This window comes from Convolutriloba macropyga, chromosome 6 (genome assembly GCF_964194025.1).
Source record: "Convolutriloba macropyga chromosome 6, txConMacr16.3, whole genome shotgun sequence".
NCBI lineage: Eukaryota > Metazoa > Xenacoelomorpha > Acoela > Convolutidae > Convolutriloba > Convolutriloba macropyga.
This window is the reverse complement of record NC_134473.1, coordinates 16,855,095-16,881,051: the sequence shown is the minus strand read 5'-3', so window position 1 is coordinate 16,881,051 and position 25,957 is coordinate 16,855,095. Positions and strand designations below refer to the sequence as shown.

The 25,957-nt window shown below is 35.9% G+C and overlaps 3 protein-coding genes across 5 annotated transcripts in view; 1 reads left to right on the top strand and 2 right to left on the bottom strand.

The window, feature by feature from the left end:
* The window catches only part of LOC142341527 (eukaryotic translation initiation factor 4E-1A-like), a 544,656-nt gene that overhangs the window by 154,649 nt on the left and 364,050 nt on the right, over nt 1–25,957 (bottom strand). The gene's annotated exons all lie outside the window — the stretch shown is intronic.
* LOC142341529 (persulfide dioxygenase ETHE1, mitochondrial-like) overlaps nt 1–25,957 on the bottom strand; it is a 520,203-nt gene that overhangs the window by 130,198 nt on the left and 364,048 nt on the right. The gene's annotated exons all lie outside the window — the stretch shown is intronic.
* LOC142340823 (uncharacterized) overlaps nt 1–25,957 on the top strand; it is a 232,662-nt gene that overhangs the window by 87,898 nt on the left and 118,807 nt on the right. The window contains exon 4 of one of the 2 annotated variants that reach the window (XM_075391554.1): nt 24,856–24,993. The exons of the other annotated variant lie outside the window; for it this stretch is intronic. Within the exon in view, the coding sequence (XP_075247669.1) occupies nt 24,856–24,993 (138 nt within the window). The remainder of the gene's footprint in view (nt 1–24,855; nt 24,994–25,957) is intronic. 2 annotated transcript variants of the gene reach the window in all.

Below are 25,957 nucleotides of genomic sequence, written 5' to 3'. Positions count from 1 at the left end.
AGATAGTTCAGGCATCCCACTATACACCTATAGTCACATGATTGAATTTCTCTATGATCATTGCTGCCTATTTCTGGTGAATCTAATTTTGACAGTTTCAAGCTAACATCTAATGGTGTTTCCAGTGTCTTTGATTCGCTCATGTTAAACTTCTCTAGTAATTTTTCTACATGTTTCTTGGCTTAGCATAATTTCGTTTTGTGTTCGCTCAATTTTTGTATTTAAGAACCAACTAAGATCTCCATAACTGCTAATTTGAAATCGCTCACTAATTTTAAATTTTTCACAAAAGTCTTTCTACAATCGTAATATCACCATATCATCTACCCAAAGACACACTAATCCCTCTATATCATTTTATCATTTTTTTTATGAAAAGACACTCATCTTGAATAGCCGGCGTGAAACCTAATTGGTTGAGAAAAGTTTTGATTATTAAGTACAAATTTATACCGGACTGTTTCACTCCATATAAACTTTTCCTCAGCTTACAAATTAAAGGATTTCATTGCTTGTCAAACTTTTCAAACCCTTCGGGCTTTTGCATAAAGATTTCTTCTTTGATATCAGCGTTTAAGTATGCTGTTTTGATATCCATTTGTTTTAACTTTTTTTTATATGCTGCGTAGCTTATCAGTACTCGAATTGTTGAGAGGCGTGTTGTTGGTGAGTAGGTTTCGTTGTAATCCCAACCTGGAACTTGGCTAAAACCTTTTCGCTACAAATCTTGCCTTATGCATCGTTATCTCCCCACTAGGACCAAACTTAAGGGCAAAGTGCCAGCGGCTACCAATGGGTTTATTTCCTTTGTTCTCTACCAGTTCCCAAACTTCATTTTCCACTAATGAGTTGTATTCCAACTTCATTGTCTCGTACCAGTTTTTATCCCTAATCGCTTCATCAATAGACTTAGGTAGCAATTCGTTGTTAACAATTTCACCAAGGAAAGCTACCGGGTTTAAATCTCAATCACCATCTGAATGATGCTTGTTGAATATCTCCTCCTTCTTTTCTTTGACTTCAATAAACATTTCGTTTTCGTTGAAAGTTACATAGCGAGATTTTCTAACCTTAAAGACCCCTTTGTCATTTGGAATACCTACCAGATAAGTCTTACTATTGTCTGAAGACCCTAAGAATATTCCTTTTTGAGAAGTTCTATCAATCTTACCCCGACAACTTATTTCAACATGAACAAAAGCTGAACAAACAAACACTTTGATAGACTCTAAGTTAGGTTTCTTCTTGTACATTGCCTCAAAAGGTGTCTTTTGAGTACATGAATGGAAACAAAAGTTTTTAATCTCACTGACCATATTAAGTGCATATGGCCAATACTCTTTTTTTAAACCTGACTGCTCTAAAAGGCATCTAGCCATTGGGGTGATTGTCCCCCAATTCCTCTCAACCGTTCCGTTTTCTTGTGGTGTGTACGGTGCCGAGAACTCAAGTCTAACACCTTTTTGTCTACATAATTGTTTTATGTCATTTGAGACATATTCCCCTGCACCGTCGCAAACTAAAGTTCCTGGTTGTCCTATGTCTGCAAAGAACTGTTCAACCTTTTCAAAAGCCTCGTCCATTGACCTCAAAAAATAAAGTTTCTGATATCTGCTAAAACTATCCACGAACCCTATTGCATACCTGTGGCCATCGACCGCTTCCGGTTGGATTGGCTCTAAAGTGTCAGTGTGAACAATTTCTAAGGCTTCGCTTGCTCTTTTTCCTGAGGCTTTTGGTACTGGAAGTTTCTTTGATTTATTTAGCTGACATGTTTCACAGTTTGTTAAGTGCTCGCGTAGTTTTAGTCCTACTGCGTGATCTTTTAGTTTGTATATGTCCTCAACATTATTATGGCCCAAACGTTTATGCCACAAACTAAGGGGATCTCCGTTTGCTCAATTGCACTGCTCTGAGGTTTCTTCGTAATCAATGTGGTTCCAGATAAACGAACTATCTCTTTCCTCAAAAGGGAAAATTATTCCGTTCTTAGTTCGTGTTTCCAAAGTTCTACCAAATAAGACCCCATTGCCTGTTGCTCTAAGTTTTGATACTGATACCAGATTCCTTGTGTTGTTTGGAACAAGCAACGCATTACTTAATCTTATTTTTTGCTCTGAACCATTGGAATCCAAAACCCTAATTTCAACTGTTCCTTTCCCACTAATTAAGCTTTTACTGCTGTTTGCATTTGTGATGGTACCCGAATATTCCTTGTCTATATCTATGAATAAACTTTCGTCTTTGATCATATGACTGGTAGCACCTGAGTTCAAAACTAGCTCATTTGCAAAGTTGTTTTCTGACGTTTGAACGAAGGAAAAGATCTCTTCTTCTTCTTCTTCTTCTTCTTCTTCTTCTTCTTCTTCTTCTTCTTCTAAATTCTGCTCCTCAGCTAAAATTTGCAAGCCTCTCTGATTGCTTCTCCTGTTTTGACTAACAAACTTTTTCTCAGGTTTCTGCTGCTTTCTACAAAACTTAGCAATATGTCCGTGCTGACCACACTTAAAACATTTTATTGGTGAAGCTTTGGTTTGTTCATGAGTCGTTTTCTTAAGCCTACATTCTTTTGCGAAATGTCCCATTTTCTGGCAGTTGAAACGTTTCCGTTCCTTATTAAAGAAAACGCTCTCTGTTTTTGTTTTTACACTTTCATTATCGAAGTTTATCAGGTCTTTAATTTCCTCGTCTTCCTCCTAGTTTTCTCGTCTTTGCTGTACTTCACGAGTGTTGCGAAATTTTCATATTCCTTCGGATGCCCTTTTAAAATTATTGACACAAACATTTTTTCACTGATTCCTTCATTCACTAGTGTTAAGTTGTATTGCATATCATCTGCTCTGTTGAGATAATCTACTATACTCTCACTTGAAGTCTTCCTAAGGCTTGTTAATTGTGCTATCAATTTATGTAGCTGAGGCCTCTCGAAACTTTTGAAGCGTTTACACAGTACATCTCAAGCTCTAGTGCCATCACCCTTATGTGGTCTAAAAAAGAAAAAGAACTGATGTTTTGTCTAAAGCCTGAACTAAATCGTACCACAATGTCTTCTTTTTCTCTTCTAATTCTTCCCTCCCTTTTTCTATAGCTTGCCTACGTTGCTCCTCCGAAGAATTATTTCTAACAGCTGGCACATAATCTAGATAGGTGGCTTCTCCACTAAGACCTTTACCAAGTTTTAAAGAGTGCATACGGGCCTCAAACTGTTCAGCAAAATACAAGAAATTATCCTCACGCCCGCTGAATACCAATCTTTCTAATTTTGAGCTCATTGTTAGGCCTGTCTTACTTTCGTTTAATTTCCGTTCGTCTCAAATTAACTCTTTAGCTTTAATTGTTCCCTACTGAACCAACGACTTATGATGCCCCAACTATGTCCTTTGTTTTTCTAAGCTAGCACTGCTCTATGTAAATATTCTTTTGTGAAAAGGGTCAGGCTGTGAAAAAATCTTGTTCGGACTTAGATCAAAGCTCCTTTCCTTTCTATGCGTGTTTGAATCTGTCACCTGTTGGTAGCTAGGTTATAGGGTAACGAAGCGGTGAGTCGTTATGTTTGTGTATCAAAAAATGCTTTAAAGCACCAGGTTAGCACTTGTTGTAATATTGTAGCACTTGTTAAAAAAAAACACTAAGCAAAAAGGATTTGGTCGACTAAATTATTCTAGAGAATGGCGTTCTGTTCGAGTTCTGTAGTATCCTTGACAAAATTGAAAGCAGGACATTGAAATTGAGCCAGGATTTTTCTGCCGCGATTAAGCACGATGAGGATACCAACACCCTCCGAGGATAATGTACTCGAGCCCTAATCCTAGTCCTAATTACGAAATGTTTTACCACCAACTTTTGTGTCTTTCGACCAAACTTGTATCTTACAGAAGCACAGCAGACACAATTGAAAATGAAACCGTTGTTTAAGCTGAGCTGTTCTCAGCTATACTAAGCAATCCTGGTTCCCCGACAGCTCTGTTATACAATTGAACCTCCGCGCTCCTTTTTGATCCCCCACAACAGCTCCACTCACTCTTGACTTCGCAAGCAGAATCCACTGCTTACCTACACACACTCAGCACTCCACGATTGAAGTCCCCCGACCAGGTACACAAGCTCCCGACTCAACAGAGGAAGTCCCCCAACCAGCTTCACAAACTGCTCACTTCACAAGTGAGTCCCCCAACCACTTACAAAAGCTTCCAACTCCGCAATTGAAGTCCCCCAACCAGTCACACAAGCTTTCAACTCCACAACTGAAGTCCCCCAACCAGTTGCACAAGCTTCTTACTCTTGCTTCTTCTGGTCTCACTTGGCCACTTCTTGACTACAAGGCTTGTCTCTCCTTGTCTTCTCTGTCTTCCTCCCCCAGTGATTTCAGCGATCCTCTTATGTAGCAAAGAGGCGCAGCAACAACGTTTTTCTGTTTACGAGGGGGTTGATTACTTAACTTAGAAAAGCTCTGGGCCCATAACCTGTCGGTTAATGGGAACGCAGAGACAAATCTTGTAATTGAATAGTTAAATTAGAAATAATGGTTGGCAACTGTGGCGATTAACACAAATTCAGTCCATATTTAGTACCCCAAATTACCGCACTTTTATATTCATGGTGATCACCTTTAATTTATAACTTCCTTGACTTCTTATGACATTCGATCTTAACTAGCTATTCACTCTGATAATTTACTTCTCCAAAAGATCAAGGGTCATCATATCACCTATAACAATATGAAAAGTTGGGGACAAATCTAGTATAAATAGCACGTGTTAGCTCCTTGTTGCATTCACTCATTTCATAATTAACCAAGATGTATATCAGCACGTGGTTGAGGTACGTATATCTTTCCATACTTTAAATAATTAACATTATACTTTCAACACCTGTGACTACGCTTCTTTTGCAGGGTCTGCAAAATTTACAGCTTGTGCTACTTCAATTTTTTCGGCGGCGTCATCTAATAGTTGGATAAAATTCATTTTATCTAATGGATTTGTAATTTTATCTAATGGATTTTATCTAATGGATTAATATCTTCATATATGTCAGGTTGTTGTGCGGTGAACTCTGTGTGGGAGAAGCGTTTTCAACTTCGTCTAGCGTGAAAACTCTGACGGGGTTTCGCGCTTTAATTGGATAAGGCGTTAAATGGTATGATTCATTGTAGTTTGGGTCTAGCAATATAACCTCATTAAAAATGAGAGTTTCATATGGTGTTTTATTAGAACAAAAGTAAAACTTTACGTGAAACTTCATCTACAAACTGTAATTTACTCTGGTAGAATATAGAAAATCTTTAACAGTATTGATTCTATAGATTATAACGGGTTGAGGAACCTGTTTTGCATTGAAATAGTGAGATGACACTAGAGCTTTTGAGTGTTGCTAATGTTCTTTGCTTTCCTGTAATAACATATCCAACCAGTGAAAATTTTGTGTTAATAAAATAAAAGCGGTTTGTTTTAATTCGCGCTCAATATCACTTAGCTTTTTGTAAATTGATAGACTCGTTTGGTCCATTTCAAAAACAAGTCTGCTAATCATATAAACGAGTTAAGCGTCAATCTATGCATTAGGGTGTACATCGCTACACCAAAATTGTTTGCGGAAGAATTGATATTTTACAGGTTCACAGTAGACTGATGATTCAAGTTGAATTATGTATCCGTCGCGGATATCTGCTTTAGTATAGGGTGTAAGCGGGGGTTCATGGTTCGGGATTATTAAGTATACAACTTTTAGTTCGTGTGATGGTTTTCCGGTGACAAAAACCTTCGTGGTAGTGTTCAAAAATATCTTGATAATGTGTCGAGTAGTAGGGGCGGCTATCATTTCATTTATGAATGGGTTTTTTGTGAGTACTTCAAAACGAGTAGGGGAGGATTCATCGTCGAGATGAGATTGGAAGTGGCTACTAAAAATGTGTGCAATTTTTTGGTGTCTTTTATTTGTTTCATCATCCGCAAGCTTATAATATTCAATGAAATATCGTTTTTCAATTTTGAACTTTCGTGCGTATGATCTACCAACGTCGAAACACGACAGTTGTTATTAAGTTTCCAAATAACTGTGGCTTTAATAGCGTGATTTTGAGGTCAGTAGTTTCTCTCTAGATGACATTTATTACGTGCTTTACCATAATAAACTGTTTTAATGTCGAAAATAAGCGTGATGTTAGTTAATTGAAGTGAGCATCCTAGTGAGTGGATGGCATGATATTCGTGTTTGGGATCTTTACAGGGACAGTTAATCGAGGAATTATCTGTTGCATTTGGAATTCATTCATGGTACCGTGGATTATAAACCATACTTCCGTGTTGCAAAGCAAATTTTCCCCATCGATCATGTTGAATGCGGCCTTGATTGGCTACAGTATTTGCTTGCCAACGTGGATCATTAAGTACATCAAATCGAGTTATCTGTGGATGATAGTGATGTTTACTTATGAAACCAAAGCGTGCAAGTTTTTTACGAGTTTCACATTCTGTGGAAAGAAAGATCTTTCCATATTGTTAACATACCAATTATCGTGATCAGACCGGAAGCCTCTTTAAGCGAGATTTTGTGGCAAAAGCTTTCTTTGTTACTGAGTGTAGCGTGTATGAGGGTACTTGAAGTGTTCAAATTTATGAGAAAATGGAAACTTGGGCAGGGAGGATTTCAAAGTCTTCCGGTTTGATCTTAAATTCGCAAGTTTCATTCACCTTATAATACAGCATATTTGCGATATGCTGTGGGGAGCAACCATATTGCATATTATGTTACTATTAGACCCTGAACTCCTAATTTAGGAGTAAAAATTTTGCGATTTTCAATTTTAATTGGTTGTTTTATGGGAAGTGGTAATGGAAAGAATAAATTAATCAGTACTATGATTAGATTTGTAATGGACTTGTGTAAGAAAGTCCCGACTGACAAATTTAAAAGACAAAATATGCCTCAGTTTTTTTGTGTACCTGTCAATTTTATAATGTATCTCTTGACAAATAAAGGGTGATGATTTGTTTTTACCCTTAAAATAGGTGGGGCAGCGACTTGTAGGTGAAAAATTAATTTGTCTTGTTCAACTACGATTTCGACCAAGAAAGTGATCTTAAAATGTTTAATTAATTCAAGCGCTCATTTTTGTACTGGTGTGAAATTGCATGGTTTAGAGGTTCGTTTTATTTTTCACCGTTATTATGATCACCGAAAAAGGGCTGGTGAGGAACACAAATTTTGAATCAACTTTAATGGTAGGGTGGGATAAGTTCGTGTAGTGTCGGGTTGTTTCCCAAAACAATGATGAGAGTGTTGATCTGATTCTGGTGTGGGTGAGTTTGAGCCGAGAGTGTCTATTGGTGGGGTACCTTGAAAAGTAAGTGGTAATGAGCTTTGAAAAGAAGGAGATGAATTGAATTTATTAAATGAGTGGTCCCAGTGAGCTTGTGAAGACGATCAATATTAATGACTGGTCCTTTTGGCGGATTAAAGAGGTAACTCTTAATTTGTGATGGAAGAGGTGAGGAAAATTGAGACCTAAGTGGCTCCGAAAGAGAACTGTCAGAGATGAGACTGATATTTTCTGTTGTATCGTTTACATATGAAACAGTGTGAATTGGCTGCGGCAATTCCAAGCTACTAGTTTTGTTTGTGTTTGCGAAGATTTTCGGGTGAGTTGAAAACTGCGGAGTGTTTGAATAATTAACTAATTCTGGTTGTGTTGCTCGTAGCGAAGTAGGTAAAAATGGCGTTTGTTGTTGTAGAGTGGCGTTTGCAATGAAACCTGAATATGGCAATAATGCTTTGGTATTTAAATGTTGTTGTTGTTGTCGTCGTGTTTGCGTTTGGTGTATTTAAGCTTGACTTTGATAGGTGGATATTGGAACGCTGATTGAGGGTAAAAGTGGGGGGGGGGGGAGGTGGGTGTCCAGAAGGACGAGGTCGATCTGCAGATTTGGCAGTAGTAATGACTGAATATGGTATTCTTCGGTTTGTTATGCTTATGTTTTCTTTTCAAAGAGTCTAAATGATGACATTTTGGGGTTGGATTACTTAGTGGCGTCGCTTTTTTAGCAGCTTGGTGATTGTGAGACTGAGGGATCACTTGGGTTAGTGTTGGATTTTTGATTAGAAGACGCAAATGTGACGTTAGTCTTTGGTCTAAAGTGGGGCAATTATCACAATAGAATAACCTTTAATTATCAAAGGACGGGACAACATTTATTAGGAGGTTTAAAGTGGGTATACTATATCGGATTGCTGCGAAGGTTGACTCTGGTGAAAGGACATTGTGTTGATAGATGGGATCTAACAAATCAGCAGAAAAAAAACAGTTAATAATTCTGCAATTATATAATCTTTAATAGCAAAAAAAATAAAATGTGGATATTCGATTTTACTTTTTTCGAGTTGATGTTTTGCGAGTTGTTGATATTGCTCATCCAGCCTGAGTAGTTCTTTGATGTAGTTGTATCAGAAGAGGCTTGGATAGCGTCTGGATTTATTGTGTATACTACATCTGTATTGAAGAGTTCCGATACTCTTGGCGTTGCTTGTGGTGAAAAAATTGGAAGATAGAAGGGAGTATGTTTGCTATTAAGATCTCGGATCTAGAAGACCCATTTACAGCAAGTGTGTGAATATAGTTTGTGATCTAAATTATAGAAATTATCTTATGGAAAGATTTCTTTTGGTTTGAAATTTTGATAATACTGAAAAGTGTCAGCATACAGGGGTTCTACGAAACAATGTTTCAAGTCTGTGTTGTGAAATCATTTGCATACCTGTCTGTTGTTATGAGAAGTAATTGGAGTTTTAGTTCTGTGTGACTGAAAGTTTTAGATTGTGCTAAATTGTGAGCTGCTGTGTGCTAGCTTATTGAATTGTTTCTGCGGTGAGCTGGTTCTGTTGAAATTATGCTTCTGTGGGGTAGTTCAATAATTGTACAGTGTGACATTTCTTAGTTTAGGAGAGAGAAAGTGAAAGTTCAATTCATTTTTTTTGAATACTTAGGAATTTCTCTTAATTTAGAGATGAAGATAAAGTAAAGAGTACAGTTCTAGCAAGAGAGAAGTTAGGTTTAGAATTTTGTTCAAGAGGAGCAGAGTGAAGAGAGACAACAATTTGCGATCGAGGTGGACTGTGAAGTGATATTAGACGATACAGTTTAGCCTGACCACAATTCGGGACAAAAAAGTTAAAGAATCATATATATCTTGTCAATTAATTAGACTGGGGATTTTTTCCCAGACCGAGCAGTGGATCGGTTGTTAACTCAATTTTTAGTTAATTTACTTTTTTTTATATTCGTGGGGAATGGCTGATAATTCCATCGTTTTCATTTCCTGATGGAGGTTTCTTGCGGTTCTGCTAGGTTAGCAGTTGAGAAGATATTCCGTGTACTTTGTTAGGTTTGCAGAAAGGCTTTGTAGTTTTTCCCAGTGAAAGTAATTGTATTAGGGTGGAGAGGCTTGAAAAATTATCCGAATTACCCCTCTCGTATAAGGGAAATCGGGAATTTTTTTGTAGTTCTTCAAGATAAGGGACATTTAGTGTGCCTTAATGTCTATTGGGCTATAGAGAGCGAGAGAAGTGATTTGTGTGTTACAGTAGTGGCATATATACATATATATATATATATATATATATATATATATATATATATATATATATATATATATATATATACGCTTTTAGAAGTGTGTTGTTCTTGGAGCCGAGATATTTGAATGTGGTATAAAGACTCTAAAATCTTTTCGTAAACGATTGTCTCTTGTATTGTAGTTTTTCGAACTGATTTTGGGTATTTCAGACAAACTAAAAATTGGTGGGGGTAAGATTCAGAATTTGATGGTGTGTCTGGGTTGTCTATACTAAACGAGACCGCTTTCGAATTTGTGATAGTCGGTTTTTTATTAGAGTCGTAATAGGGACTTGTCGATAAAGTATTTCTCAATTTGTTCTTCAACGAATAGTGCTTTGGAGTAATATCGTACCACATTACTTCTATGCTGGTTATTGGTTTACCCGAAAAGTCCTCTAGTTTATAGGTGACCAATGGTGGTATCAATTATTGTTTATAAGATTCAATTTTTTGTGGTTTTTTTTGGAAATTTCAATTTGTGGGGCTTTATTTACGACAAGAACATAGGCTTTAGTTTTAAGTGGCTGAGCGTTCCAAAACGGCGATTTATAATTGCGCGTAAATGGTTATTTTGATTTAAATAATTGTGTACTTCGTTAAAAACTTCTGAAGTTATATTCCCAGTGTTTGAAAACCAGTGTCCAAAGGTTCCTTTTTGCAATTTTTTGATCTGAGTATGGTAATTTGGATGATCAGTGTGTGTTTGTGTGTGTGTCTTTTTGGAAAGAGTGGAATGGTGAATCTTGTGAAGGTTTACAATTGCCAAAGCTGTTCTAAATGAAAAATACATAAAATTTTATTGATGGTTTGGATTTAATGCCATTCGAGTTAAATGCGAATGGAAACTTTTTAACTTTTTGTGACCATGTGTCGTATGGTGATTCTAAAACTGTGCGCAGAAAGGCGTTCAGTTGTCTATTACAGTTTTTTTCTAATCCATTTGACCATGGTGCATATGTTGTGTGCGTCCAAAATTATACCTTGTATGTACGTCAAAATGGTGCAAATTTGGCGTTAATGTATTCATTTCCGTTATCGGTTACTAAAATATTGGCTATTCCAAATTTGACTATCCAATAGTCAAATAATATGTTTAAAGCATTAGCTGCATCACCTTTAGGGGAAGGGTGGAGGACAACATAGTGTTTGAAGGCGTCTACAATAACGTAGACGTAAGAGATTTCATCATAGGATGGAAAAATTGTGACTTTTGTGTCCGTTGTAATACGATGATTGAAGTATGGTGAAACTTCTAAAAAACGCTGTAGTGGTGCCATGAGGAGGTTTGGCATGCATTTGCTATATTGGCAGTTTAGGCAATCTTGTTTAAGTATTGCTATCCATGTTTTAATGTTTGGGAATTAGCAATTTTCTGTTATTGTAGCATGGTTTTTTTTTAGTCCGGGATGGCCTGAAAGGTCTTGTGAATGGGCAATAGGAAACACTGTTAAAAGAAGAAAAATTGACAGAAATATTTTTGGCGATTTTATTTCTTGTGAAAAGTATGTGAGATTATTGGCTTCTATTATGGCTAAGTCCTTGAAACGTTATAGAAGTGTAACAATCCCTCATTTACCCGGATTGTTAGAGAAGGAGTAGGGGGTTGGGTTTTCTTTTTTCTTCAAAAGAAAACATTTTCTTAAAACGGGGTCTTGCTGTTGTGTTTCGTGCAGAAATGTATCATTGATTTCTGTCTGTTCGTGGTAAAAAAAGTTGTATATTTCTGGTGATTTGGGTATAAAGTCATCCTCTGCTGGGAGTGACAGCTCGATGCTGATTATTAACTCTGCATAATTTGCATTGGTGGAGGCAGTGTAAACAATTCTGTTTTGTTAGTGTTTGGTGTAACACCTCTGTGTGTTGTACAATAGGATAAATTTCTACGTGTAAAAGATTTTGTCTTATTTGTTTCTTTTTGTGGTTATGAATGTAATCTGAGTGCTGTTCTTTGGTTTTGTATTCGTGGTACGAAACGGGAAGATATAGATCATTCTATAATTTTACTTTGAAGTAGTAATCTTTGATTTGTAAGTATATTGGAAAGTGTGGTGATTCTACAGCGGTGTCTGTAGCTATTGTGTTAATAGATTCTTTTCATACAGCATAGTGACATAGAATCGGTTGTTTTTGCTGATTGTGCGTCATAAAAAATTTTATCTAGTCAGAGGTTTCAACTGTATGCAAACGATGTTCGTCTTGTGTTGTTGTCTTTAGTGAACGACTTAGTAAATCTGGAACTGAAATCTAGATTTTCGCCTTCTGTCCAAACTATGTGCAGATTTGGACATTTCAATAATAATAATTGAAATGTGTAAACTCTGAGATTTGGTTTGTTCTTTTGTGTGAACAAAAAGAGAATAGATTTGTGTTCAGTTTATGGAAAAATAGGGTGTGTTACCCTTGAATAAGGAAATCGTTTTCATAGAATGCGTAATTCATGGTAGAAAAATCACACAGAATGGTGAACAGTCTGAGTTCTGTTGTGGCAGTTCATTGATTTTGGATATTAATGGGTGTAAAAAATTATGGTGTCCTTAACATTTGACTGATTCAAACATTTATGGTGAATCTTCTAAAAATGGCTGTAGTGGAGCCATGAGGAGGTTCGGCATGCATTCGCTATAATGGCAGTTTAGGCAATCTTGTGTAAGTATTGCTATCCATGTTTTAATGTTTGGGAATTAGCAATTTTCTGTTATTGTAGCATGGTTTTTTTTGAGTCCGGGATGGTCTGAAAGGTCTTGTGAATGGGCAATGTGAAACACTGTTAAAAGAAGAAAAATTGACAGAAAAATTTTTGACGATTTTTTTTCTTGTGAAAAGTATGTGAGATTATTGGCTTCTATTATGGCTAGGTCCTTGAAACGTTATAGAAGTGTAACAATCCCTCATTTACCCGGGTTGTTGGAGAAGGAATAGGGGGTTGGGTTTTCTTTTTTCTTCAAAAGAAAACATTGTCTCAGAACGGGGTCTTGCTGTTGTGTATCGTGCAGAAATGTATCCTTGATTTCTGTCTGTTCGTGGTAAAAAAAGTTGTATATTTCAGGTGATTTGGGTATAAGTCATCCTTTGCTGGGAGTGAGAACTTGATGCTGATTATTAACTCTGCATAATTTGTATTGTGGGAGGTGGTGTAAACAATTCTGTTTTGTTAGTGTTTGGTGTAACACCTCTGTGTGTTGTACAATAGGATAAATTTCTACGTGTAAAAGATTTTGTCTTATTTGTTTATTTTTGTGGTTATGAATGTAATCTGAGTGCTGTTCTTTGGTTTTGTATTCGTGGTACGAAACGGGAAGATATAGATCATTCTATAATTTTACTTTGAAGTAGTAATCTTTGATTTGTAAGTATATTGGAAAGTGTGGTGATTCTACAGCGGTGTGTGTAGCTATTGTGTTAATAGATTCTTTTCATACAGCATAGTGACATAGAATCGGTTGTTTTTGCTGATTGTGCGTCATAAAAAATTTTATCTAGTCAGAGGTTTCAACTGTATGCAAACGATGTTCGTCTTGTGTTGTTGTCTTTAGTGAACGACTTAGTAAATCTGGAACTGAAATCTAGATTTTCGCCTTCTGTCCAAACTATGTGCAGATTTGGACATTTCAATAATAATAATTGAAATGTGTAAACTCTGAGATTTGGTTTGTTCTTTTGTGTGAACAAAAAGAGAATAGATTTGTGTTCAGTATATAGAAAAATAGGGTGTGTTACCCTTGAATAAGGAAATCGTTTTCATAGAATGCGTAATTCATGGTAGAAAAATCACACAGAATGGTGAACAGTCTGAGTTCTGTTGTGCCAGTTCATTGATTTTGGATATTAATGGGTGTAAAAAATTATGGTGTCCTAAACATTTGACTGATTCAAACATTTATGGTGAATCTTCTAAAAATGGCTGTAGTGGAGCCATGAGGAGGTTCGGCATGCATTCGCTATAATGGCAGTTTAGGCAATCTTGTGTAAGTATTGCTATCCATGTTTTAATGTTCGGGAATTAGCAATTTTCTGTTATTGTAGCATGGTTTTTTTTGAGTCCGGGATGGTCTGAAAGGTCTTGTGAATGGGCAATGTGAAACACTGTTAAAAGAAGAAAAATTGACAGAAAAATTTTTGACGATTTTTTTCTTGTGAAAAGTATGTGAGATTATTGGCTTCTATTATGGCTAGGTCCTTGAAACGTTATAGAAGTGTAACAATCCCTCATTTACCCGGGTTGTTGGAGAAGGAATAGGGGGTTGGGTTTTCTTTTTTCTTCAAAAGAAAACATTGTCTCAGAACGGGGTCTTGCTGTTGTGTATCGTGCAGAAATGTATCATTGATTTCTGTCTGTTCGTGGTAAAAAAAGTTGTATATTTTTGGTGATTTGGGTATAAGTCATCGTTTGCTGGGAGTGAGAACTTGATGCTGATTATTAACTCTGCATAATTTGTATTGTGGGAGGTGGTGTAAACAATTCTGTTTTGTTAGTGTTTGGTGTGACACCTCTGTGTGTTGTACAATAGGATAAATTTCTACATGTGAATGATTTTGTCTTAATTGTTTATTTTTGTGGTTATGAAGGTAATCTGAGTGCTGTTCTTTGGTTTTGTATTCGTGGTACGAAACGGGAAGATATAGATCATTCTCTAATTTTACTTTGAAGTAGTAATCTTTGATTTGTAAGTATATTGGAAAGTGTGGTGTAGCTATTCTCTGTAGCTATTGTGTTAGTAGATTCTTTTCATACAGCATAGTGACATTGAATCCGTTGTATTTGCTGATTGTGCGTCATAAAAAATTTTATCTAGTCAGAGGTTTCTACTGTATGTAAACTATGTTCGTCTTGTGTTGTTGTCTTTGGTAAACGACTTAGTAAATCTGGAATTGAAATCTAGGTTTTCGCCTTCTGTCCAAACTATGTGCAAATTTGGACATTTCAATAATAATAATCGAAATGTGTAAACTCTGTGATTCGGTTTGTTCTTTTGTGTGAACAAAAAAGAGAATAGATTTGTGGTCACTATATAAAAAATAGGGTGTGTTACCCTTGAATAAGGAAATCGTTTTCATAGAGTGCGTAATTCATGGTAGAAAAATCACGGAGAATGGTGAACAGTCTGAGTTCTGTGGTGGCAGTCCATCGATTTTGGATATTAATGGGTGTAAAAAATTATGGTGTACTAAAAATTTGACTGACTCAAACATTTATCTGGTGCAGCTTTAAGATTTTCATTTTTGAGAGTTTTGTGATATTGCTCTAATGTTGGGAACATTGTGTCTGTTGTAGTGTCTTGGGTAAAAACATCGTCAAGGTATGTGATTATTTTTTTTGCGAATTAGTGGTTTGTATATGCTACTCGTAAAAAATGAAAAGGCTGCTGGGCCTATTGAAATACTGTAAATCAATCATTTAAAGCAGTACAGCTGTCCTGCATTGACAAATATTTTAAGTCGTTAATACGGTTTATCTAGTGGCATTTGGTTGTACGCACTATTCATTTCGACTATGGAGGAAGTTGGACCTTTAATGCGTGTTAATGTGGCATTTATCGGTTCTATTGGCCAACTAAATTTCGTTTCTTCAATCATTGTGTTTAATTGGCAAGCGTCTTGGACAATTTTTAGTGATTCTCCTTTTTTTAGTATGATTACTGGGTTAACAAATGTGTTCTCCGTAGTAAGGGATTCTGTATTTACGGGTGCAATATTATCAAAGCGTTTCAAGATTTTGGTAAAGTGTTGTATTTTTTTTCTGTTGTGGTAGAGCTATAGGGGTGGCTCTTTGTTTTTAAATACTGCTGTTGCCTTTAAAGGTAGATTAAATTCAACTTTACTCTTTCCTACATCAAATTTAGATGCTGTACAACAACATTTATACGACATTGGAAGTTGTGCTAGTTGTTTAGACTGTGTTTGCTGCAGTTTAGTGTGTTCAAAGTTAACCATTTTAGGAAAATTTTTTGTCTATATCTGTGAATTTAGAGATCTCAAATGGTACGTGAATTGTTTTTTGTTGTGTTTTGTAATTGTGCTCTTGTTGTTTAGCGAGATTTAGACAATAGAGTTTTTGAGTGTTTCTGAGGTACCGTGTATGAGGTAATTTGAAATATAGGCGTCTAAGGATTCTGTGAGTTCATTGATGCAATAATTCGTTTATTGGAAATCTATTTGTGAAACGTCTTGTTGTGCATACCCGATTAACCTTTTCACATGTGTTAGTGGGTGAGTTAGAAGATTTTGTACAAGTATTTAGATGATAAGTTGGTAGGGTATTCGAGAATATTGATATCCATTATAGAGAAAAACATGTTTCTACGTAGTTGTATAAAAGAGAAATCAGATATTTAGGTTAATGTACCGTTGGTATATTTGCTTTTGCACTTGTATGCCGTAAGAGAATAAGTTAAAATTCTGTGTTCCAAAGGTTGGAATTATAGTGAGTGATCACCAATAACTGGAAAAAACCGTAAATAGTATGGAGTTGATTTTGTTGGAGAATCATAAAATTTCAAGAATTTTGTGTCATGATTGTGATTTATCTCTAGTGTGTGAGATGAACATTTTATTGATTCGACGTATAGTTCTAGGAATGGGGGCCTTAGAATGTTGAATTTAAGGTTTGAAACGGGAAAAATGAGGATATAGTTTATGTTCTGGGAGGTTCTAAATTCCGTTCCGTCTGGTACAGAGTAAGTCTTATAGTTCTATTTGATTGTAATTTAGAATTATTTATTGCTGAGAGAAAAAATGTGGTTGCAATGAGTTGTATTCTGTAATTTTTTTTTTAAAATTTTAGTCCACGTATCGTTTATAATATATTCGGAGTAGCTCCAGAAACTACTAAGAATTCAATTTCCAGATGTGATGGAGAAACTGTTTTTGCATATTCAGTGTTTGTTTTGCATATATTGTTAGTGGTAGTACCCAAATATAACTCTTACACGATGTAGAAGGAATATATTTTTTTGTGAGGGTGTTACATTCTTCCTGACAGTTAAAATATTCACCTGGTGCGTCTTTATTTAACTCTAGAAGTATATCAATGAATTGTTGTTCCCGTAGCTGTTCTTCGGAAACATTTTGAGTTTTACTGTTTTCCAAGTTAGGTGTTGTATCGTCCGTTTGCTCTTGTTCTAAAAGTGAGTTAATGTATTTTTGTACGTTTCAAAGGCGGTTACCTGAGAATGGTCGTCGTGAACGATTTCCGTTTCCAATACAATTAGGTGATTGAGACATAGAATTATTTGAGTATGAATTGTTATTATTATAATTAGATTTCCGAAAATTTGGTGGTCTTGGGTTCTGCTTGGGTTCAACCAGTTCTGCTTGGTGGTTTAAGGTTACTACTCCCATAGTAAGGTTTTGATTTTTTATATGATTGTTAATTGGAACTTCTGTGTCTAGAAGGGTCTCATTTTTCTCTACTATTGCTTCTAGAGCGATAGGGGAATAGAAGTGGTTTACCAGGCACTTTTCAGGGCAAGTGGAAATGCTGTGTCCTGATCGTGAGCATTTTACAGAATTTGAGGAATAGGGGTTTTCCCTAAAAATTTGGATCATTTGAGTACTTGTGTCGTACTGCGTTGATCACATACGCAATATCGTGTTTAACTTTGCGTACATCTTCGATTGTAAGATTATCTACATCAAAATGTATATTTTTGATGGACGAAGAAGGAGTGGAATTTGTTCCTTATTTGTGTCTATCTATGTGTTTTCTGGTGATATCTTCTTTCAAACTAATTGCGCAAATAGAAGCTGTAGTTTCGATGCAGTTGATTGATGCTTTATAATCTTTTCAGGTGCTATTCGAGCAAATTGTGGATCAAGTGCTTGAAGAAGTGCGTCATTCATTTGTGTATTCCTCGTTCGTTACGTACGCTTTACAAGCCATTTGTTCAATTCTGAGTGCTAATGTTTTTACTTGATCTCTTGAACCACGTGTTACGCTTTCTAACAATAGTTTCGCTTTTGTTTTTTGATTGTTGGTTATCAAAGGCCTTTTGGAGTTCGCGCCAAAACGCTTGCAATTTTTCTTAATTTCTCATGGTAGATGTGAACACAATTGCTGTGCTGGACCGATTAAAGCCGCTTGCATCATAGCGATTCGTTTGAGAAATCATGCTTCCTGATGCGTTGAGTCAACTTGTTCAAGTCCTGCTGTCATTACCATATCTGCAAATTAACTGTTGTAGCATTTAGAAAGTTTTCTGTAGTGTACACAGGATCAGCGCCATCAAACGGTCTTAAAGACTGTTGCATGGGTACTGAACCGTCTAAGTAAAAGTAGATCATTTGTAAGTTAAGTTTCGTCTAACAACAGGTGAGGGTGTTTGTGAAGTTGCGGCCTGTAAATAGTGCTGGTGCAATTCAATTCTTGTTTGCTGAGCTTTTTGCGAGTTTAAGTGTCTAACAAAATTCAAAAATTAATGAGGAAATAATTGGATATTTTGGCTATTTGTCAAAGTTGGTTGCGTTGGATTGTCAATGTACTCAGGATAGTGGGTTCCGTCTTGAAGTGTACTGAACTTTGTAATTGTGGTAAAGGAGTATTTAAATTTGGTTATAGTGGGAGAGTTGTACTTGGGGGTCTGAATTTTGTGTTAATTCAGTTGAATTCACAAGTTGTCTGTGTCTGTGATTTTCGTAAATATTTGTGTTATAATCGGTATTATTATTGATAGTTTTATTGTTTTTTTTTATCACCTTGGCTTTCAAGATCAATTGAAGTGTGGAATAAAAATCAGTTTCTGTTGTTTCGTGAAAATTACTCTCTATTGTTTGTAAATGGACTTTGGTATCCCTTTTTCTTCTAAGGTTGATGCTTCAAGAGAAGTGTTTGAGTTTTCTGGAATATTTGTGAAAGCGAATAAAAATTTTAATATTTTTGTGGTTAATTTTGAGTTTCTGTATAATTTCCGATGGTACTTCAGTGATAATTATAAAGTTTTCTGGAAACCAATTTGGGTCACCAATATAGCGTATTGTTTCCCTTAGTCGAGGTATTGTTTGTGGTTACGGTTCAGCTATGAGTTTAGTGGCTGGAAAAATATGTCTTACTAGACTTTTCCAAAATCTTTGTATATACTAAGATCAAAGTGTGATGAAGCCTGATAGTTCTTTTTCAGATCAATTTGCGTCTTTTCCAGAGCTTATATATGTTTCAATAAGGTAAGTATAACCTTCATTTTCCTGTCTCGCAATTTTATGTACGATTTTTTTTTAATGTAAAGCAGCGGTTCTAAGTGTTGATGATAAGCGTTTTAGAAAATGAATTTACGATTTCCTAAATACACTAGTTCTATCAGAGGGTTGGAGTTCTGTTCAAACTCGCTTCAGAAACTAAAAAAGTGGGTCTGATAGTGAGTTGAATCAAGCGTCATATATGAGTGAAATATAAGTATCAGTGAGATGACCACAAAAAAAAAGAATTGAAATTTTTGTGAGTTGAGCTCCGTAAATTTCAATTAAATATGAGAAAAAGGCAGGTCGTGAAACTTGTGAAGCTTGGTCTGGTAAAGAGAGAAAAAGCTGTTGCTCTACCGCAAAATAGTGGTATTTGAGTTGTTTTGCTATATTTGGAAGCAACTTGAATTAATCTTGGTGTTCATATTGTGTAATCAAAAATAGTAAAATTTCATGTATGAAACGTTTGTACTGTTGTGCAAGAACAGCTAATTGTAGTTCGTTGGAATGTGAATCCGATTTGGATGTTGTTTGGCCCGTGTGAGGGCTCTTTTTGTTAGTGCTGATAATTTTTTTTGTTTTAATTACTTTTTGGGGTTAAGTACGCTTTCTTTTTATTACTGTAAAGCAGCGATTCTTAGTGTTGGTGCTCAGGGTTTTAAAAACTCAAAATACGGTTTCCTAAATACACTAGCTCTATCAGAGGGCTGGAGTTCTGTTCAAACTCCCTTCAGAAATTAAAAAAAAGTCGGTCTGATTGTAAGTTGAACAAAGCGTCATATATGAGTGAAATATAAGTATCAGTGAGAGGACCACAAATAAAAAGAATTGAAATTTTTGTGAGTTGAGCTCCGTAAATTTCAATTAAATATGAGAAAAAGGCAGGTCGTGGAACTTGTGAAGCTTTGTCTGGTAAAGAGAGAAACAGCTTTTGCTCTACTGCAAAATAGTGGTATTTGAGTTGTTTTGCTGTATTTGGAAGCAACTTGAATTAACCTTGTTGTTGATATTGTGTAATCTAAAATGGTAAAATTTCATGTATGAAACGTTGGTTCTGTCGTATAAGAACAGCTAATTGTAGTTCGTTGGAATGTGAATCCGACTTGGATGTTGTTTGGCCAGTGTGAGGGCTCATTTTGTTAGTTCTGGTAATTTGTTTTTTTTGTGTTAATTACTTTTTGGGGTTGTGCTCCCCGTTTTCAGAATTTTAAGCGTAAAAAAGTGTAAAACTATAAAAATAAATCTAAAGTTTTTTGCTCAGAAGAGAATAGTATGATTTCTCTAAGTTCTTTTTACGGTTGAAGTTTTCTGTAGTGTACGTAGGATCAGTACCACCAAACGGTCTTAAAGACTGTTGCATGGATACTAAACCGCCTAAGTAAGGGTAGATCATATGTGTGTTTCGTTTTACAACAGGTGAGGGTGTTTGTGTAGATGTTGCCTGTAAATAGTAGGGGGTTGGTGCAATTCAATTCTTGTTTGCTGAGCTTTTTGTCAGTTTAAGTGTCTAACAAAATTCAAAAATTAATGAGGAAATAATTGGATATTTTGGTTAATTGTCAAATTTGGTTGAGTTGGTTTGTCAATTTACTCAGGATAGTGGGTTCCGCCTTAAAGTGTCCTGAATTTTGTAGTCGTGGTAAAGGAGTTTTTATATTTGGTAACAGTGGGAGAGTTGTATTTGGGGGTCTGAATTTTGTGTTAATTCAGTTGAATTCACAAGTTGTCTGTGTCTGTGATTTTCGTAAATATTTGTGTTATTGTTGGTATCATGATTGATAGTTTTGTTGTTTTTTTTCAAGATCAATTGATGTATTTATAGTATGAGATGAGAAAAGTGTTGCATTGTCTAGTAGTGTGGAATAAAAACCAGTTTCTATTGTTTCAAGAAAATTACTGTCTATTGGTTGTAAATGGACTTTTTCTAAGGTTGATGCTTCAAGAGAAGTTTTTGAGTTTTCTGGAATATTTGTGAAAGCGAATAAAAATTTTAATATTTTTGTGGTTAATTTTGAGTTTCTGTATAGTTTCCTATGGTACTTCTGTGATAATTTTAAAGCTTTTGGGAAATCAATTTGGGTCGCCAATATAGTGTATTGTTTCTAGTAGTCGAGGTACTATTTTTGGGTGCCGTTCGGTTATGAGTTTAGTGACTGGAAAAATATGTCTTACTAGACTTTCCCAAAATCTGTGTATCACTAAGATAAAAGTGTGATGGAGCCTGATAGATCTTCTTCGGATAAATCTGCGTCTTTTCCAGAGCTTATATATGTTTCAATAAGGTAAGTATAACCTTCATTTTCCTGTCTAGCAATTTTATGTACAATTTTTTTTTAATGTAAAGCAGCGGTTCTAAGTGTTGATGATAAGCGTTTTAGAAAATGAATTTACGATTTCCTAAATACACTAGTTCTATCAGAGGGTTGGAGTTCTGTTCAAACTCGCTTCAGAAACTAAAAAAGTGGGTCTGATAGTGAGTTGAATCAAACGTCATATATGAGTGAAATATAAGTATCAGTGAGATGACCACAAAAAAAAGAATTGAAATTTTTGTGAGTTGAGCTCCGTAAATTTCAATTAAATATGAGAAAAAGGCAGGTCGTGAAACTTGTGAAGCTTGGTCTGGTAAAGAGAGAAAAAGCTGTTGCTCTGCTGCAAAATAGTGGTATTTGAGTTGTTTTGCTGTATTTGGAAGCAACTTGAATTAACCTTGTTGTTGATATTGTGTAATCTAAAATGGTAAAATTTCATGTATGAAACGTTGGTTCTGTCGTATAAGAACAGCTAATTGTAGTTCGTTGGAATGTGAATCCGACTTGGAGGTTGTTTGGCCAGTGTGAGGGCTCGTTTTGTTAGTTCTGATAATTTGTTTTTTTGTGTTAATTACTTTTTGGGGTTGTGCTCCCCGTTTTCAGAATTTTAAGCGTAAAAAAGTGTAAAACTATAAAAATAAATCTAAAGTTTTTTGCCCAGAAGAGAATAGTATGATTTCTCTAAGTTCTTTTTACGGTTGAAGTTTTCTGTAGTGTACGTAGGATCAGTACCACCAAACGGTCTTAAAGACTGTTGCAAGGGTACTAAACCGCCTAAGTAAGGGTAGATCATATGTGTGTTTCGTCTTACAACTGGTGAGGGTGTTTGTGTAGATGTTGCCTGTAAATAGTAGGGGGTTGGTGCAATTCAATTCTTGTTTGCTGAGCTTTTTGTCAGTTTAAGTGTCTAACAAAATTCAAAAATTAATGAGGAAATAGTTGGATATTTTGGTTATTTGTCAAATTTGGTTGAGTTGGTTTGTCAATTTACTCAGGATAGTGGGTTTCGTCTTAAAGTGTACTGAACTTTGTAGTCGTGGTAAAGGAGTTTTTCTATTTGGTAACAGTGGGAGAGTTGTAATTGGGGGTCTGAATTTTGTGTTAATTCAGTTGAATTCACAAGTTGTCTGTGTCTGTGATTTTCGTAAATATTTGTGTTATTGTTGGTATCATGATTGATAGTTTTGTTGTTTTTTTTCAAGATCAATTGATGTTTTTATAGTATGAGATGAGAAAGTGTTCCATTGTCTAGTAGTGTGGAATAACAATCAGTTTCTATTGTTTCAAGAAAATTACTGTCTATTGGTTGTAAATGGACTTTTTCTAAGGTTGATGCTTCAAGAGAAGTTTTTGAGTTTTCTGGAATATTTGTGAAAGCGAATAAAAATTTTAATATTTTTGTGGTTAATTTTGAGTTTCTGTATAGTTTCCTATGGTACTTCTGTGATAATTTTAAAGCTTTTGGGAAATCAATTTGGGTCGCCAATATAGTGTATTGTTTCTAGTAGTCGAGGTACTATTTTTGGGTGCCGTTCGGTTATGAGTTTAGTGACTGGAAAAATATGTCTTACTAGACTTTCCCAAAATCTGTGTATCACTAAGATAAAAGTGTGATGGAGCCTGATAGATCTTCTTCGGATAAATCTGCGTCTTTTCCAGAGCTTATATATGTTTCAATAAGGTAAGTATAACCTTCATTTTCCTGTCTAGCAATTTTATGTACAATTTTTTTTAATGTAAAGCAGCGGTTCTAAGTGTTGATGATAAGCGTTTTAGAAAATGAATTTACGATTTCCTAAATACACTAGTTCTATCAGAGGGTTGGAGTTCTGTTCAAACTCGCTTCAGAAACTAAAAAAGTGGGTCTGATAGTGAGTTGAATCAAGCGTCATATATGAGTGAAATATAAGTATCAGTGAGATGACCACAAAAAAAAGAATTGAAATTTTTGTGAGTTGAGCTCCGTAAATTTCAATTAAATATGAGAAAAAGGCAGGTCGTGAAACTTGTGAAGCTTGGTCTGGTAAAGAGAGAAAAAGCTGTTGCTCTACCGCAAAATAGTGGTATTTGAGTTGTTTTGCTATATTTGGAAGCAACTTGAATTAATCTTGGTGTTCATATTGTGTAATCAAAAATAGTAAAATTTCATGTATGAAACGTTTGTACTGTTGTGCAAGAACAGCTAATTGTAGTTCGTTGGAATGTGAATCCGATTTGGATGTTGTTTGGCCCGTGTGAGGGCTCTTTTTGTTAGTGCTGATAATTTTTTTTGTTTTAATTACTTTTTGGGGTTTTGCTCCCCGTTTTCAGAAATTTAAGTGTAAAAAAGCATAAAATTATATAAAACAGATCTAAGTTTTTTTCTCAGAAGAGAATAGTGTGTTGTTTCTGAGTTGTTTTTACGGTTGAAGTTTGTTAAGTCACTGGTCGCACTAGTTAAGGCTGCTCCGAGGTGGGCTCCTTTTACAGCCTTAAGATACAAAGAGGTAGGGCTACTTATTTCTGTGCGCGAAGTAGGCTTGGCTATATCTCTCAGACTAACCAACTCAGTAGAACACTGAAGGTATACTTCAGTTATAACGATGTATAAAAGGCTTAACAGCGGAGTCAGAGGTATGCACACCGTGAAACTACTCTATTAGACTGAGTATAGATAGTGGAGTTAGCGCTATACAAAAGAGAATAGTGTCTTCTCAGTCTCTGATTGGTTGAAGGTGCACATCCAGTATTTGTACTGCTACAATATCAAACGTTATTGCACCTGTGACACCCGGGAAATTCCCCAAAACTTTGTAAGAAATGCGCTGAAAACCGCTGAGATTTCAAAAGGTTCAGCTCCTTTCTTTCGCTCCGAGGCTCAAACCCCGATCATTGTGTCTCATCTATCAATTAGTCCACTGCGCTATTGAGAACTGAAATGCTTCCCATTTAATTTGAATTCATAATAATAAAATGTTTGATATGAAAAGCGCTAAAATTATGCAAGAAATGCGCTGGAATTTGTGCTGAAACTTATGTGAGAAATGTGCTGAAAATGCGCTGAAATCATGTAAGAAATGCGCTGAAGATGCGCTGAAACTTTGTAAGAAATGCGCTGAAAAGGGGCTGAAAGTTTTGTAAGAAATGATATGAAAATGCACTGAAATTATGTAAGAAATGCGCTGAAGGTGCGCTGAAATTTTAAAGTTTCAGCGCCATCTCGAGCTTTCAGCGCATTTCAGCGCATTCAGCGCATGTCTTACATAATTTCAGCGCATTCAGCGCATTTCTTACAAAAAGTTGCGCTGAAACGGCGCTGACATCTCGACCCGGGGAGCTACACATATTTCGGCGCTTTGATCTTATAAATTAAAAGGTAACTCTGTTGGCCTTCATTAAAGCCGCCATTAACAAATCTTTTTGTTCTATTTCCTTTCGTTCACCCCGATTCATTTGACCCCAAGTATTTTTGCACCTTCACTTCACCTGCAAACTTTTCAACCTGAGAAGCTTCCAAAAACTTAATGGATCTCTATTTCAAGCTTTAATGAAATAATAAAGTTTTAATTAATATAAATACAGTGATTCAACCATTATTATACGTCAAACACTTACATTCGCACTGGTGCTAAATAACTCTTGGAGTGGAGTTCAACCTATAAAGTTTATCGTGCCAATTATAAAAAATAAAATCGCGCCAAATAAAATCGGAGTGAAATAGTTAAAGGGATGAATAATCGAAGCTAGGGTTTTCCTTTCTTGCTATTTTTGGGGTTTTAGGCTGTGATTTGGATACTGGAAAAGATAATGGCACACATTTTGCATGCAAGACACATATGTGCATCCCAATAGAACAGAAGTGTGATGGGCCAATGGACTGTTTCAATGGACAAGATGAATTAGATTGCAATGACCCAGGTTGACCAGACTTGGAAAACTTACTAAGGCCTTACTACGGCACCGTATAAGTCTTAGAAAAAAACCCACTAAGTCTTGTCAAGTTTCCTACGGCACCGTACTACGGCCGTACTAAGATTTATAAGGTGCCGTGCTAATGCCATATCAAGACTAATAAGGTGCCGTAGCAAGGCCGTAGCAAGATTAATAAGGTTTTTAAGGTGAAATAATAGCTGGAAAATTGTCGGAAAAGGCTCTAGTCAAGTTGAATAACCCGACTTTTGAGACTTTTCCAGTATGTTCTGGGCGTGTTTCCCTCCTCCTTTCTCATCCGGGCTGGGGACCGGCTACGGCGGAGTTACAAACTTAAGCTATAGGAGAATTGAGCAGAGCACTAGCTAAAAAAACTAGGCCCGAAAAGTTCTCTCCAAAACATACAACTATAATATAAAATGAAACCTGTAAAATTGTCGGAAAAGGATCCAGTCAAGTTGAATAAAACGACTTTTGAGACTTTTCCAGTATGTTCTGGGTGTGTTTCCCTCCTCCTTTCTCATCCGGGCTGGGGACCGGCTACGGCGGAGTTACAAACTAAAGCTATAGGAGAATTGAGCAGAGCACTAGCTAAAAAAATACTAGGCTCGAAAAAGTCTCTCCAAAACAGACAAATTTAAAATAAAACAAAATCTTCAAAAATCCTAACATTTTTTCGCAATATATGAAAATGGCCGGTAGTTTTACGTTAATTAAGTTCAAATATTCGATACAATCAAGGGAAAACCATAAATGGCCAAAAAAACGAAAAAATCCGAGATTCAACATAACTCTAAATTTAAGAAGATTTTCGAGAGAAGACTTTTTAAAACCTAGAGAAAGTCTTTCTTTTACTGAAGCCTTTTCTACACAAATTATGGTCTTTTTTCGACTTAGACACGTAAACTAGTGACAACCAACAGGTTACCAACGTCATGGGGCCGATATAAAC